Source organism: Rosa chinensis, chromosome 4 (genome assembly GCF_002994745.2).
Source record: "Rosa chinensis cultivar Old Blush chromosome 4, RchiOBHm-V2, whole genome shotgun sequence".
Taxonomy (NCBI): Eukaryota; Viridiplantae; Streptophyta; class Magnoliopsida; order Rosales; family Rosaceae; genus Rosa; species Rosa chinensis.
The window spans coordinates 50,445,069-50,460,210 of record NC_037091.1 but is presented as its reverse complement, the minus strand read 5'-3'; the positions used below and the strand labels follow the sequence as shown (position 1 = coordinate 50,460,210).

Sequence of the window (15,142 nt, the reverse complement as noted above, 5' to 3'; positions counted from 1 at the left end):
TTATGTTTATAATTCAGTAATTACACTAAACTATGACAGCGTTTGAACGCAAATACTGAATTACTTGTCATGGTTAGGTTGAATTTCATTATTATTACATTAATGAAGAGCCAAGATTTGTGAATGTTATCTTTGAACTTGTAAGAAGAGTTATTTATCCTAAATTTATATAATTATTAATAGAAGAGTGATTGCTGGAGTTTGGTGCCGTTCGGTTTCCTCCCTGAGGTTGTTCGGATTTGGGCTTTGTCTAGGTTTGTGGAGCTCAAAATGGATGTGACTAAAAAGGTCAGTGGTCAGATTGGCCATCTAGTGGGTGGTGATGAGATGCAGGTGATGGTGATGGTTGGGCCCATATGGATAAGTTGCAAGTTGTTTTTGGTAGTTTGTTTGCAAGTTGCTATGCCTTTTGATCAACAGTGCAATTGAATCAGGGGTAATGCGTTCTCCATTATTCCTTCTTCTACATGATGTCGTGCTTTGGGAATCTTTATTTTGTGGGCTTGGGTGCTTTTGGGCCCATAGATTTTTGGTCTTTTTTTTTATTTTCTTTTTGGGGCTCCATCCTTTTTAACTAAATGCTAGTTTGAGATTGCTGTGACTTTAAAAAAAAAATTATTGCTGTTGTGTTGTGAGAATAATCAGCTGTGAATATAGTTTGGTATATTTTTAAAAATACTGACATGTAAAACAACTTCAGAGTGTGTTTTGATCCACAGCCGCTTCTAAAAGCAACCTCTGTGCTGCTTCTAAAATCTGCTGCTAGTGACCTATAATTTTCAATTATGCTTTTTACTTATTTACCAAACATAATAAAATCTAAAATTTTAAACAAAATCTAATTTTTTTTTTAAAGCGAAGCAATCTCAAACGGAGCCTAAATGATGATAGACCTATTTTCTTTTTCTTTTTTTTGAGCAAAGAGATCAGCAAGGAAAATAGACAATCTGTAGTCTGCTTTACTCAGCTTTGGATGTCTTGTTTTCCTTGTTTTGAGCTTAATCTTAAAAGGTGGGATGTACTAGGAGTATGTTAGTAGTTTGCTCTTTTGTTAGGGGTGGGTTTTGTAGTGTACTCTAAGTAACAATATTATTATCGACTCCTTAGGATTGTGTCGTTATTGTACAGCTTGCTGAATTGCATAACAAATAACTTTTTCGCACCAGATGATACCAGACGAGGGTACAAGTCCAGAACTAGACCTCTGTAATAGCATCTAACCACGACCCGCATGTCATCTTCTGCAGCAACACCAGGCCACCAACTCCGACAACAGAAACCGAAGATCAAGAAATCTTGCTTGCAGCCGCATGTAGCACCTCATTACAGCGTCGAATGACGCGTTGACCGCTAGACCAAAAGAGAGACTATTTATATTAGTAGAGATATATAAAGTTAGTTATTGTTTTGGGGTATAAAAGTAATTAAAAAAAATAGTCATGACAAACATCCCCACTTCTCTTAAGTATAGCACAGATTTTTTTTTTTTTTGGTTAATTTACATATAGCATAGATAACATCACTTCTCTTTTATATAGTATAGATTTTTTTTTTTTTTTTTTTGAGTAAAAAGGTCATCCATCTATTATAATTTAGCAAGCAGTACAAAAACGACGTACCCCTAAAGGTCGTCATAAAACGTCGTTTACAGAGTACTCTAAAATCCTATTCTAAAGATAGAATAAGAAACCAAATACCTCAAGTACACCCACCTTTTGAAGTTACGCACTTTTATTCTAAATAAGAACTAAGAACTCCGAAGGATTAAAAGAACAACAGAGTTAATAGTTCCTGCGACTTGAAGAAGAAATTAAAGAGTACTAGGAGAAGAGGATAGTTAATAGTATAGATATTGATTGTTCATAAAAAAAATTAAAAAAATATTATTTTTTTACGCCAATCAGGTATTTTTTTTCTAGTATTCTAAATCTAACCATACTTTTACTAAAATAAATAAACTAACTATACTTAAAATTTTAATATTTGGACACCTATGGAACGATTTTTTTTTTTTTTTTTTTTTTACCTACGATCTAGGTTGAAATTTTAATGATTTGAAACTTTGAAAAATGTTTTATTTATTATGATTTTGTTAAATTATTTTCAACAAATTTAAGTTCTTCAAGTAGAAAACAAAATTATTTTTATTTGGTCCTCCAAATTTTCTCATTTGATCTCTCTTCTTTATGAATTATCAAATTATCTGTTTATCCTAATAATAATGCAACAATTACTTTCGAAATTCAAGATGCTAAACATATGACAGACATAAGTACTTAAGAGTTTATTAAAAAGAATAACATAGAAATTTATCGAAGAAAATACTCAAATTCAACTTTCTCAATATACAGAACACTGACCAGTTAGAGATGAATCAACCCAAGAAAAATCATATTAAGTTAGTGACATTTTTCCGTATGAATGTAATTGATTAAATGATCATTTTAATCCATGCCCTAGGCACATAAGGAAAAAAAAAAACGATCTTTGTGAAGAAGCTTGCATGTGCCAAAAAGAAGTTCACCTCAAAAATTTTGTGTTAGGAACAACTTTAAGTGGGTTTGCAGACGATTAATAGATTTGCATCAGAAATCAAAAGTCATGGAGGTTCAACAAAAATGGGTGATCAACTAAAAAAAATAAAAAAGGAAGAAGGAATATAATGAATGGAGTTATGGTGAGTAAATTCACCTCAAAAAATTGAGATTACAAAGTTTCTATATTTTGTATATAAATTTTTTTTTTTTTTTGAACAAACCCAAATCGGGCGACTATCATTCATCGAAAGCCAGAAAGGGCCATTACATATCCTCCCTCTACCATCTATGGGTAGATAAAGAGTTTGTGGTAGTAGCACAGTGATACATAGATTAGGTCCAATCATTTGACAGTTCCATGCTCGTAGAGGAAGTATTAACTACTACATAGTAAATAGGCCGAGTAAACTAGACTCGATGACACTAACTAAAACCTTAGAAGCATAGTTCCCTAACAAAGTAGGGAATTATTGTAATAAAAAAAGACTAAATTGGAAAACCAAAGGCCCAAACCCCTAGTCCAAAATAAAGGCCCAATGGGGTAGTACAGAAGGAGAAAACCCACACCCGTCAAGGCCCAACCGGATTTGGAGCCAAGCCCAAACAACTTCATCCTTGTGTGTCTATCCGTGCAGCACCGCGCTCTACCACCAGGCCGCCATGTTCGCGCTGTGCTGCCCACGCCACACCCAAGCCTTGCCGGCCCGACCTAGCGAAACAACGCACCACCGCACATGGCCTACTCCACCATGCACCAATCCAGAGTTAGAAGACGTCGCCCAGATCTACCAAATCTTCACCGTCGCACAACTCCGCAGAACCACACCACTGCTCCCCATCGGAAACCTCGTCACCACTCAGTCCTGAAAAGGCAACGCCAAATCCTGTTACCATGCACAACACCGACCGCACCTAGAGAATCGTTTGGACCTCACCACCGCCACCGTCCAAAGCAAGAAGTGTCAACGTCTCTCCCCAAACCACCCAGAGCAAATAGCAATCCCCGTCCGGCAATAGCCCATTTGCGGCGAGGCAGAACCTCACCGACTCTAAGCACCGCCGGACGAGCAAAATTCTCAAACCTAGGTTTGTTGGCTGCTCCGGGTTTTGTGGAGCAGTCTTTTGTATATAAACTATATGAAAAGGCTATATTAGTAATTTAAGAGAAGGTTTAATGTGCAAATTTATTTTTAAAGAAGAAAAAAAATGTAAAGTGCATAAGAGATTTGTCTGCCTAAATCCTTAGGTGGTCTTGGAATTCGGCCAGCAGCTTCCTTCAATAAGGCTGCTTTGACAAAATTAGGCTGGAAAGTGATCTCTGATCATGATAACTGGTGGGTGGATATTGTTCGTAGGAAATACTTAAGAAAACATGCTTTTTTTCATATAAAATAAGCAGGCCAACTATTCTATGGCCTGGAAAGGTATGCTTGATAATAGAGATCTTTTAATCCAAGGTATGCGCTGGATTGTTGGAATGGTACTGACATCAAATTCTGGACTTTCAATTAGGCCTTTTCTTTTCCTTTGATCAATCTTATTTTGACTACTAATAGAATTTCTATTGATATAGATGAGAATGTTAGTGATTATATTGTTAATGGTTGTTGGAATGTTAATAAACTTTATGTTTTCCTTGATCATGATACAGTTAACTCTATTTTAAGTATTCCTCTTCCTGCTTTGGAATCTAGGGATGAATTTGTTTGGGGGCCGACCTCTAGCGCTATTTTTTCTGTTAAATTTGCCACTTGGCTTCAATGTGATTCGGTTGCTCCCTATTCGAGGGTTAAAATTTTGAATGAAATTTGGAGACTTAACATTCCTCCTAAGGTCAAGATTTTCTCTTGGCTCTTAGCTAGGGGAAGATTGAAAACTAGAGCAAGACTTGCTCATTATTCTACTAATTATGATTCTTTGTGTGCCCTTTGCAGCTCAGGGGATGAGGACTTAAACCACCTTTTCTTCTCCTGCCCCTTTGCTGCAAATGTTTGGCGCTCTGCTGGCATTACCAATACAGATTTCCAAAACTTTGAAGAATGGTTTCTTTCCTGGTTCAGGAAGGATTACCAAAAGTCTACTACTGAAAATCTTCTCCTTCTTTGTTGGAAAATTTGGGAGGCAAGGAATAACTCATCTTCAGACATTCTCCCTCTCTTCCTAACATGGTGGTTTATGGTGCGGCATCCATTGGTGAGAATAACAGAAGGAATAACCCTTGCCTTTTCAAAGGTCCTGCTTCTACCTCTCAAGTTATTCGCTGGCTTCCTCCTCCTGCTAGCTTCGCCAAGCTCAATTTCGATGGTTCTGTTGTCAACAATAAGAAAGCAGCTGCTGGTTTTGTTATCAGGGATCATGATGGTTCTCCCCTTTTTGCTAGTGCGAGAGCTATTGGTCATGCTTCTGTCCCCATTGCTGAAGGAGGTGTTGTTCGTGATGGTCTTTATCATGCCCTCCTCCTTAACTGTCAAAAGCCTTATGTCGAAGGTGACTCCAAGTTAATTATAGACTCTATCAACAAAAAATGTGCTCCTCCTTGGCGTCTTCGTACTCTTGTGAAAGACATCCTGAGTCTGGCTAGCAATTTGAAAGCTGTTTCCTTCTCTTATGTTCCGAGGGAAGCCAACTTTGTTGCTGATGCTGTTACAAATATGGGTCATAGATCATCTACTCCTATCACTTGGTCCAAAAAGTTGCCGTTCTCAGCTTTGTCTGCTTTTAATTTTGATTAGTTTAGTTCTGCTTTTAATTTTGATCAGTTCAGTTTAGTTTTGATTGTAGTAAGAGTTTTAAGTTGTAATTTACTTTCCTCCTTAAAAAAAAAATCTTAATAAAAAATTATGGAGTCTGAATAGAAACTCAAAAAAATAAACAGAACACATTGGATTGGATTTTGATGTATTTCTTTAGGTTCAAATAGCAACACCCACAGAAAGCATTGCTTTTGGTTGGCTTTCGCAGTTTGTTTTCCTGTTCCCCGGCACTGCAAATACACCTGGGTATAAAATGGTGGTTCATCATCATGCTAATATGCTGTTCCATTTTCTGAAGTAGACGCTATGTTCCAATTTTGGAAGGTAAGGCTTTCCTTCCTCATTTCCAATTTTGGAAGGTAAGGCCGTAAGGCTTTCTTTCCTCTCAAATTCAATGGACGACCCACTGAAGCTCCAGGAGTTCCGGGTCCAGCTCTCACTTCCAGGACAACCATAGAAGCCCAAGAACAATTGTAAGAGCTAAAGTTTTGATCTTCCTTTTCAAGCAGACACTGTCTTTTTTTTTGGCTAGTTGAAGCATCGTATTCATATGGGAACCATTTAAGTCGTTTGTTGTGAATATGAAGAGATTTCATATCAGGCTATTATTTTGTGCTGCAGCTAATGGTTAGTGAAGGTGGGGTAGTAGTAGTACTATGATATGATAATATTGCTATATACTCAACTAGGGGAATCCACTGACTGTGACTTTGTAAGGTTTGGCATTGTGCAGATGTACTCAAAATAAGCTCATTCACAAATTGAACATAACCCTCTACAATTCTCTCTGGCTGTGATTTACTTTCTGGTCTTTGATTTGTGGCTACAGTTCAAGGCAGTGTGTTCATACTCATTATCTTGTTGAAATCTCGAGTAATAATTCTCGCGGTAATAATTCTTGCAGTTTCAGTTTATAGTACTACCCAAATGAGAAATAATTACAGGATCAATAATTGCACTGGCAGCTTCTGAAGCTGTAGTTTCTTTATAGTCTGTCAGAAACAGTTAATCTTGAGTATGAACATTCCTTCTTTTACTGTCAACATGAATTTTCTCTCTTATATAGGCAGCTAAGGTTATTGTTAGCAGCTAAGGTGAAAGGACATTGATTGCACAATACTATATGTACCATCATTGGTGTGAAGACTAGTTTCCAAGAACAGCTAGGATCTGCTCTCTGAAAGACTGGAAGTAGCAAATTAGCACAAGCAGGTATATCTCAATGATTGTTGGTATTTTGTTCCTGGCCACCAGTTCACATGGCTGGTCTGATCTACATAGACTTGCTTTTTCGGTACACCAAAGAAATTGGTACGAAACAAATGGTAGCCAAGAATAATTTCTATAACAGAAAAAATTACAGAATCAATAACATATATGGATGAGTCAGTCGATGTTTCTTTCTTCATGGTATATAGCAATGTGTTTTTTGCAATTTTCTTGCAGGAGCAGTATCTTAAGTTTCACTGCTTTGGCCATTAAAGACTACCATACTGCATCATCTTGCTTTTGATACCTGAAACAAACTCAATGGTATAACATCACCATTAGTTTTTATTGTCAATTTTGTGTTGTCTCATGCATTTTTCAAATCCAGTGACACAAAAACACAAAATATAGAAATGATTGCAAAATACCATGAATTGCATGCTATTAATATCTGCCGACTTTTATTGGAGTTGATTAGTGCTTGTGTGGCTTTAAACTTCTGTTAATTATCTCTCTCTTTATGTATTATATTCAATGCATGAGCTAAACAACACCCTTTCAGGGATAAGAAAGAGCAAAACCAAAAGATCCATAGAGGGACCTATTACATTCAATTCAGGCATCTGTTCTGGTCTGATTTGATTATATGGTACTGATAGAAGTAACAAACAAAAAAGGGTTCGTGATAGATCAAATCAAAAGTAATAACAAACAAATAAATAAAAAAGGTCGTCATAGTATAAAAGAATGCAATAGAGGCACCTGTGGCAGCTACCCCATTCAAGAAAGGTCCAGTTATTGAATTTTTCCGCTTCATATCTGTTAACCAACTCGCTTCTTTTAGATGAGAAATAATATGGTTGACAAGGCAGTGAACAAGTTTCTTATAAGGGAGTTCAGTGCAGACACCGATATTGAAGTGGTGGGGAAGCTAGAGAGGAACTGTGAGCTAGGGTCTAAAAGGGGGGTCTCCATTTTCACTAACATGATGTGTGACCCTTTATGTAGGATTAGGTTCTACCCCCTTCATATTATCCTGGTGGGTTCATTACTGTGACTTCTTCCCCTTATCTTGCCTTTAAAAGCAAACATGGAAACCTTTTCATGAATCATACCTCATAATCATTTTTATGTCACCTTTAATAAGCATTTGCATGATTTGCTGCTTTTTTATATGGAAGTCCTTGTCCAAGAATTATAGATGTGAATCATTGCATTGCTCGAACACTAATATGTTTGGAAATTGCCAGCAGGTAGCACAGCTGCTTGAAAATGAGGAGCTTGTCGGAGTGGTTCGAGGATGCATCAAGCATGTGGGGACTGGTTTTGGGGGAGTATATGTGATGGGTTGCATACTAGGCCTTCGAGTCTCTCCCACACACCGGTATTATCCATTTTTTTCTTCCCAATGAGTTAAACTTGAAAAACTCTTCTTCTCTAAACAATACATTTTTAGTACTCAATCACCCATACCTCTTCTGAGTTACAGCATATTGAAAAGCTAGATCACCTAGCAGCCTCTTTTAGAATCATCCATAAATACTTGATTACTTAGCAAGTAATTAAAGAGGTGGTGTACAGAAGTTTTTGACTGATATTAAATTTTGTGTGTTTGTGTGATTTAGGCGGATGGGAATTGGATTTCAATTGATGAACTCAGTGGAGGAGTGGCTGCTGAGAAAAGGAGCACAGTACACATTCCTGGCCACCGAAAGGAACAACACCGCCTCTACAAATCTATTCACTTCCAAATGCAATTACGTGAACATCAGCTCACTAATCATATTTGTGCAACCAATTTGTTCATCTGCAAAACATCTGCTGCCTCAAAATATTAAAATAGAGAAGTTGCATGTAGACCAGGCAATTTCCCTGTACGAAAACAAGCTAAGAACCAAAGACATATCTCCAACAGACATGGATGTGATCTTAAAGGAAAAGCTCAGCCTGGGCACTTGGGTGTGTTATTTCGAAGAACAGGGTTGGATCAACTTGGACGGTGAGGGAAACAACAAGGGAACAATCACCAAAACGCAAAGCTCTTGGGTCATCTTTAGCATGTGGAATAATTGTGAACCTTACAAGCTTCATATAAGAAAGTCACATCCTCTAAGGTATTTTCATGCTACCTTAAACCATGCAAGAGAGAAAATCTTCTCCTGTTTGAAAATGCCTCAGAGTAAGGTCTCGGTGCAAAGCTCCCTTGGGTTTCTCTTTCTCTATGGGATTCATGGGGAGGGAGAGCAGCTTGGTGAGCTTATGAATTCTGTTTGGAATTTTGCATTAGGATTGGGGCAGAATGTGAAGGACAGCAAGTTGATTATAACTGAGCTGGGGCAGTGTGATCCTCTCATAAAGCATGTCCCAGACAATCCCAGCATTTCACGTATCCATGATCTCTGGTACGCGAAAAGTTTGAGCAGCCACCACCCTGATGACCAAGATGCTCTGCTAATGAAGGGTCCTTTGGGAAATGTGTTTGTTGATCCAAGGGAATTCTAGGGTTAGTTTGCCTGCCCCTCAGTGCCCAATCTTCCCAAACAGCCAGAACTAGAGTCAACAATTTTATGTATTGTTTCTTCTATTTGGTTGCTTGCGGTTGTTGGACACAAAAATTGGCCATCATATTGCGATGGTGTAATTTAGCCAGTGTAGTATTCATTTGCCAATGATATATTAGTATGTAATTCAAGAAAAAATCCTCAATTTGAACAATTACATGGACGGTGTGTTGTCGTGTACCCACAAATATGGGGGAAGTTATGGTACATGTAATTCGTTTTGATTTCCATATTGAACTGGGATTTGTCATCAAATTCCAAAGTCACATTCCCACATACTGTTAACATTGAAACCTCAAGGATTTTGGTGAAACTGTGTCAAGCTACAAAGGCAATTATCAGATTACCCCTTATTGCGGTAAGTTGTTGAGAAACTACAGAGATCAGTATAGCTGGAAGCAAATGAAAAATCCTGTTTCCTATATTTCCATTCATAATTTCCTTCAAACGACAAGATATTTGTGGGGAATGTACCCTGATTATGCAACTCGAACAAAAGAGCAGACAGAGAAAAAAGAACAGGAAGCAATTCTCAAAAATAGCCCGGACTTTTGAGATACTATAGGGAGTCAAAATCCAAATTATCTCAAGCATTATGTTAACCCATGTAAATGCTCCAACCCTCACGAGCGGCTCAGTCATCTCTTCTCTTCCTGTTGCTGCTAGCATGAGAGTTTTGATCAGTAAGGATCTTCAGAACAGTAACCAATGCTCGAAGTCGGTCCCATATGTTCAGGCCATAGAGTGCTTCAACAAGTGACTCCTGGAACTCAAAACCATTCTCTCCAACAGGATACTACAGTTGGCCAAGAAAGAAAGCCAGTCAGATTTGTAATTTTAATTTCTCAGAGAGAGAAGAGAGAGAAGTTCAATTCATTATTGACATCTGACCTGAATAGGCTTTGGTATCTTGGTTTTGATGTAGGGCCACCATCTATCCTCAACAACTGATTTTACAAGACAACATGCTCGCAATCCTTCAACACCAGCAAATCTTCCAAATCCACTGTCTTTTACACCACCAAATGGCAGGGACTGGAAGTTCAGGAGACATCATTAATTCATTGAATTAACAATGCCATCATGGTATATAAATCTTTTTATATATGAAAATAGTGACAAGTTTGGATTCAACAAGGATACTTGTTAGTCTCACAATTGCACCCCAGAAATCCAATCTAATAAATGATAGCCCTACATTTGAAAATAAGTAGAAAGCTAGTCTTTCTGCTACCTTTAAAGTAGGAAATTATATCTAGCAAACTATTGAAAGAAGAAAAGCACTGCCAGCTATTTCAAAAAAGAATAAAAAAGAAAAGCAATGCCAGCTATTTTACTCAGTGAAGTCTCTGGCTGTCATACTTGAAATCCTGGGATAGAATCATAAAATTCCACCTTTATCAAGGTTGGGAAAAAAAAAAACAAAAAGAACACAAGACATATTACTATGCTAACAAGTTGAATAAATATAACCTGGCACATGTATGATGATGCAAAATCATTAATTGCAGCAACTCCACAGTGTATCTGGGAAGTTATCTCTCTAGCACGACGCTGGCTGCCAGAAAAAACAGCACAACCAAGACCGTATTTTGAGTCATTGGCTAGTTTCACAGCCTCTTCATCAGTGCTAAACTTCATTATGGGCATGATTGGTCCAAATGCCTACAAAAATGTAAGAAAGCATTTAGCTATATTAACTAAATGGAGATTAAAAGACTATCAAAATGCTATATAGAACAAAGTATGACTTTGGTTACCTCCTCTTGCATCAACTTCATCGTGTGATTTACATTTTCAATCACAGTAGGCGGAAAAAAGTGATCAACTGCATCTTCACCTATATGGCCAAAACTTCCCCGAACAACAAGTTTTGCGCCTTTGTCTAAGGCATCATTAACAAGGTTTTGAAGCCTTTCAGAGTGCTCTTGCATACATATAGCACCCATATCATACTTTCCAGCAAGCGGTGGGCCCTAGACAAGATCAAATAACAGATTCATGAGTTTTACATTAAGTACTTCAACTCAACAGCTCTTGTCAAATAAATGTATCAAGCACAAATTGTATTATAGCTGAAACAGATTTCAGTCTTGCAAGCTTTGTTGAAAGGGACATACTTACAGCTGAAACAGATTTCACAATCTTAGATACTTGATTGATGAATGAAGAGTAAATGTCCTTGTGAACATAAAATCTCTCAGCCCCAGCACAGTTCTGTCCACTTGACTGAAGAACGGCTCTCACAGCAATTTGAGCGACCTAAATTTACCCTCCAATTAGAACACATAGTACTTGAAAATAAAAAGAACAAAGCCTGATAGACATCATAAATACCAGTAGAGGTAGGAAAAATTCATACATGTTCCACATCAGCATCTTCACATACAATAAATGCATCTTTTCCACCAAGTTCAAGTGTAACTGGTGTAAGCGTCTCAGCAGCATTTCTCATTATCTGCAGAAATAGCAGAAGCAAAAACCAATGAGCATTGCAGTAGAGTGCAGTGATTTCTTAATTTAAGAGCAGTCACAACCTTAGGGCAAGACAGGTACAATTCCTTATGTTAAGGCCTTGGGTTCTCTTAAAATATAACAATTCCAATGAAGAGATTACGTATCCGAATTTACTATGTAATAACACTACTGGCTAATTGATCAGATGCACAAAATTCAGTTAAAATTATCTCTAATGTACAGGTTGACCTGGGTTTTACTATATACTTGACAAAACTCTATAAAAATAGAAATTTATATGCTTCCACTAAAGTTCTGCTAGGGTTGAAACACTGGAGTTTAAAAATTACTAACGACTGCTAATTCTTTACAAAATACAATACAATAACCATTTGACAACATAAAAGGATTAAAAATTTGGAAGTGGGGGAGCCTGTTTCAGAAATTATATGAGAAACAATAAATTATTCAACTAACCAAAAGAAGAACATACCATCTTACCCACACCCGGTGATCCAACAAATATTAACTTGTCAACAGAAGACACAAGTGCTTCCCCAGTTTCAGAAAACCTAGGGAGGCAAATAACAAGTTTGATTATTGATAGATAAATAAATGAGCCTAGAAAAGAAAGTCCTCCTTCCCACCCTGTCCAAAAAACTATGTACCCTGTTATGACATCAACTAGATTTTCAGGAGCTCCTACAGCAGCAAGGGCAGATTGTATTATGCGGAAGTAGAAGCATCCAGACCAGCTTGCATGTTCTGAAACCTACAATGAAAAGCATGGTTTTTCGGTTAAACTAGTAAGTGCAAACAGTTGGAAGATTTCTTTATGTGAAGAGGAAAAAAGATTTAGTGATGTCTAGCTTGAATACCCGGCAACTAACAATGGCAAACACCGACATGGGGTATTAGAGAATCTCTGAATCATATGCAATATATGGAAATAGAGACAGGTGCAGAAGTGTTCCAATGAAAATACAAAGGTGCACAGAGTGATTAAAGAAACAACTGTGAGCATCTCACGTAACTACCTTAATCACAATGCCATTTCCAGAAAAAACTGCTGCCAGCATTGGATTAAAGATATTGTGAAAAGGATAATTCCATGACACAATGGCACCAATAACTCCAAGAGGGTGGAATTCAACTTTAGATCTCTTGTGAATCATTGATCTTCCACAAGATCTGCAATTTTCATGAATAACAAAATTACAAACAGCACATACATATGGCTACAGATGGAAGTGAATGTGTAGTCTACAAACAGTAAACAAAAAAAGAAAAAAAAAAGGAATAACAAACAATCTTTGCAAACAAACACCAAATAATTGGACAGAAAGCGGCAACCAAATTGAAATAAGGAAAATCTTAAATCAGTAAAGTAGAGGAACCCATGCAACGCACATATTAATATCTAAATTACCAGTGACTGAGGTAATATATCATTCAGGTCCAATAAGCAGAAAGTGTCAACATTTGTGAAATATTCATCCTTGGTACAGCAATTAAACCAAACATTCTTGGAATATTACACAGCACAATAGTAAAATGATAGAGAACATTAGATGTAGATAACGTAATAGGCAGAAGGTTATACCGGTATTCAGGCTTTAGCCACCGCTCACCCTCTGAAAGAAGCCAAGTGATCTTCTCACACGTTGTCATTATCTCCCCTAAAGACGCATCTACCATTGTCTTCCCCGTATCACGTGAAGATATTCTAAATCACAGTAGTATCTGAGTCAGTACAAAAAATAATATATGGAGAAAAGTCAACCGCAGGTATCATGTGGATGTCGGAAGATTAACAAAAATAGTTTACCAAAGTATCATACAAGAAAACATCCCGGCAACAAAACATGGTTTGGGATTTAAGTATGCCTAGGTAATACTTCTTCTTCTTTTCTCTTTTTTTCTTTTTTTTGGCAATACCTACATAATAAACTAATAACTCAGACAACAGTATTAGGTGTGGAGATGCATGCAGAGAGACAGAGAGAGTAGGGTACTTACTCACATATAAGGTCTTGGTGTTCTATTATATACTTGAGAAGAATCCGAAGAAACAGGCGTCTTTGCTTGAAGCTACTCTTTGCCCATGTCTTCTGTGCCTTCCTTGCTAGTGCTACCCGCTCCTTGACCTGAAATGCAGATTTACACCATGAATTTCCCGATAGTTGGAATATTCTATGTTCCATCTCTTCTACCATCTAAACTCCAAAGTATCTATCAAATCAGGCACAATGTGAGAACAAAATCAATTTCATCACATTAACAACATCAAATGAACCCCCATCCATTGTAGCAAAGACTCTATAACAGCTTACTACATGTTCACCTGACCAATCCAGAACCTCAAGTCCAAAAATGTACACAACAAACGAACCTCAACAGGAGTCAATGCAGGGTAATATCCCAGGTATTTCATGGTTGCAGGTTCATAGCACTGAACCTTTGCCTCCGACTGCTGTGTCCTTCCCCTCGGAGGTACCTGCACAGTAAGCACCAATCATACAAGTGAAACATCATTACAACCTTATGCAGCCACAAAACCTTCTTCTTCATTTCCTCTCTTTTTTTTTCAGTACTTTTCTCATTTACACCAACAATGAGCATGTATAAACAGTTCAAGTCCTTCGAAAACTATAAGCAATCTATTAGTTTCGTTCCGAAGTGATTAGCTAAAGATCTCAACAGCTAAACAATGCAACACCACAGATGCACAGAAACTGGCTACAAAATGAAGAATCGGCAAAGAAAAACTTGCGAAAATGAAAAACCTAATAAGCATTGGAATCGAAAACCAAAACTCACATATATGAAACTGTTCTCCTGCGTCTGATTCCCATCGTCCAACACTGCCATTGATCAAACCACGCAAATCAATCAATCAACCAAAACAAAGCACACAAAGCATGACGGAGAGAGAGAGACTACCGTCAGAAGCGTCGACTTGAATGGAAGGCACATTGGGAGGGATGAGCATCAAGAGGAACCTACAAATGGCGTAAGCGAAAGCGAGGACGATCAGAGGCCACCAAAACGCCATCGTTTCACGAATCGGAGTCCTTTTGCGGCAGAATTGGAACTAACGAGTGTGTTTCATTGTTTTTGTTTTTCAGAGAAAGAAGAAGAAGAAGAAGAAGTAGAAACAGAAAAACTGATTCCCGGAGTTGGCGTTTGGATCGATTTGCTTTGCTTCGCTTCTTGATCGGTTCTTCGTCGAGAGAAAACGGACGGCTACGATGGCATCTCGATCTGTCAGATGAGGTGTAAAGTGGAGACTGAAAAGACTGAGAGCGAGACACACTGAGAGAGTGAGGACTCAAGGCGGTCTAGTTTTGATGTTGTCACCGACTTACCGTGTATATCAACTAGGCCTGGGATCGGTTTGGCTCGGCTCGGTAACATGCCTATACCGATACCGATACCGATTTTATAGTCGGCTCGGTTCGGTTCGGGACACCGGAAACTCAGCTGCCATACCAATTAGGCCCGAATCCAATCGGTTCGGTACCAATCGGTACCACCTGCTTTGCATAGCAAAATTTCCAGAAACCTGATAAAATGCAGCATTGTAAATTTGCAAACATCTCTAATTAGTTCTCCAATGAACTTC

The 15,142-nt window shown here is 37.8% G+C and overlaps 3 protein-coding genes across 9 annotated transcripts; 2 read left to right on the top strand and 1 right to left on the bottom strand.

Annotated features, from left to right (window-relative positions):
* Nucleotides 1–4,702: 4,702 nt before the first annotated feature.
* LOC112199483 lies at nucleotides 4,703–5,269 on the top strand. The gene has a single exon (XM_024340498.1). The coding sequence runs from the start codon at nucleotides 4,703–4,705 to the stop codon at nucleotides 5,267–5,269; it is 567 nt and encodes a 188-aa protein (XP_024196266.1).
* A 149-nt stretch (nucleotides 5,270–5,418) lies between these two features.
* LOC112197434 (probable N-acetyltransferase HLS1) lies at nucleotides 5,419–9,214 on the top strand. Of its 7 annotated transcripts, none has more exons than XM_040518124.1 (6): nucleotides 5,419–5,763; nucleotides 6,120–6,178; nucleotides 6,357–6,502; nucleotides 6,737–6,823; nucleotides 7,750–7,883; nucleotides 8,125–9,214. In XM_040518124.1, exons 4-6 carry the CDS (start codon nucleotides 6,821–6,823, stop codon nucleotides 8,999–9,001), a joined length of 1,014 nt encoding a protein of 337 aa, XP_040374058.1. In that variant the 5' UTR covers nucleotides 5,419–5,763; nucleotides 6,120–6,178; nucleotides 6,357–6,502; nucleotides 6,737–6,820; the 3' UTR covers nucleotides 9,002–9,214. The 7 variants fall into 7 exon arrangements, with proteins under 7 accessions (XP_040374058.1, XP_024193871.1, XP_040374057.1 ...); XM_024338103.2 differs by having other exon boundaries at nucleotides 6,024–6,178; XM_040518123.1 differs by having other exon boundaries at nucleotides 6,008–6,178.
* Nucleotides 9,215–9,384: 170 nt separating this feature from the next.
* On the bottom strand, nucleotides 9,385–14,870 carry LOC112197433 (aldehyde dehydrogenase 22A1). Its single transcript, XM_024338100.2, has 14 exons — nucleotides 14,461–14,870; nucleotides 14,338–14,381; nucleotides 13,910–14,014; nucleotides 13,537–13,664; nucleotides 13,121–13,243; nucleotides 12,555–12,708; nucleotides 12,186–12,289; nucleotides 12,011–12,089; nucleotides 11,423–11,518; nucleotides 11,185–11,322; nucleotides 10,821–11,036; nucleotides 10,534–10,725; nucleotides 9,952–10,095; nucleotides 9,385–9,856 (listed from the first exon to the last, which is right to left on the bottom strand). The coding sequence occupies exons 1-14, from the start codon at nucleotides 14,570–14,572 to the stop codon at nucleotides 9,695–9,697; spliced, it is 1,797 nt and encodes a 598-aa protein (XP_024193868.1). The 5' UTR covers nucleotides 14,573–14,870; the 3' UTR covers nucleotides 9,385–9,694.
* Between the last annotated feature and the right edge of the window lie 272 nt (nucleotides 14,871–15,142).

Excerpts from the sequence above, each read along its gene's own strand:
- LOC112199483 (XM_024340498.1), top strand. The coding sequence starts at position 4,703 with ATGGTGGTTTATGGTGCGGCATCCATTGGTGAGAATAACAGAAGGAAT.
- LOC112197434 (XM_024338101.2), top strand. The coding sequence starts at position 7,344 with ATGAGAAATAATATGGTTGACAAGGCAGTGAACAAGTTTCTTATAAGG. Across the intron at positions 7,539-7,749 it reads ACCCCCTTCATATTATCCTG|CAGGTAGCACAGCTGCTTGA; the intron begins GTGGGTTCATTA and ends GGAAATTGCCAG. Across the intron at positions 7,884-8,124 it reads CGAGTCTCTCCCACACACCG|GCGGATGGGAATTGGATTTC; the intron begins GTATTATCCATT and ends TGTGTGATTTAG.
- LOC112197433 (XM_024338100.2), bottom strand. The coding sequence starts at position 14,572 with ATGGCGTTTTGGTGGCCTCTGATCGTCCTCGCTTTCGCTTACGCCATT. Across the intron at positions 12,090-12,185 it reads CTAGTTGATGTCATAACAGG|GTTTTCTGAAACTGGGGAAG; the intron begins GTACATAGTTTT and ends TTGCCTCCCTAG. Across the intron at positions 11,519-12,010 it reads CACCGGGTGTGGGTAAGATG|ATAATGAGAAATGCTGCTGA; the intron begins GTATGTTCTTCT and ends CTATTTCTGCAG.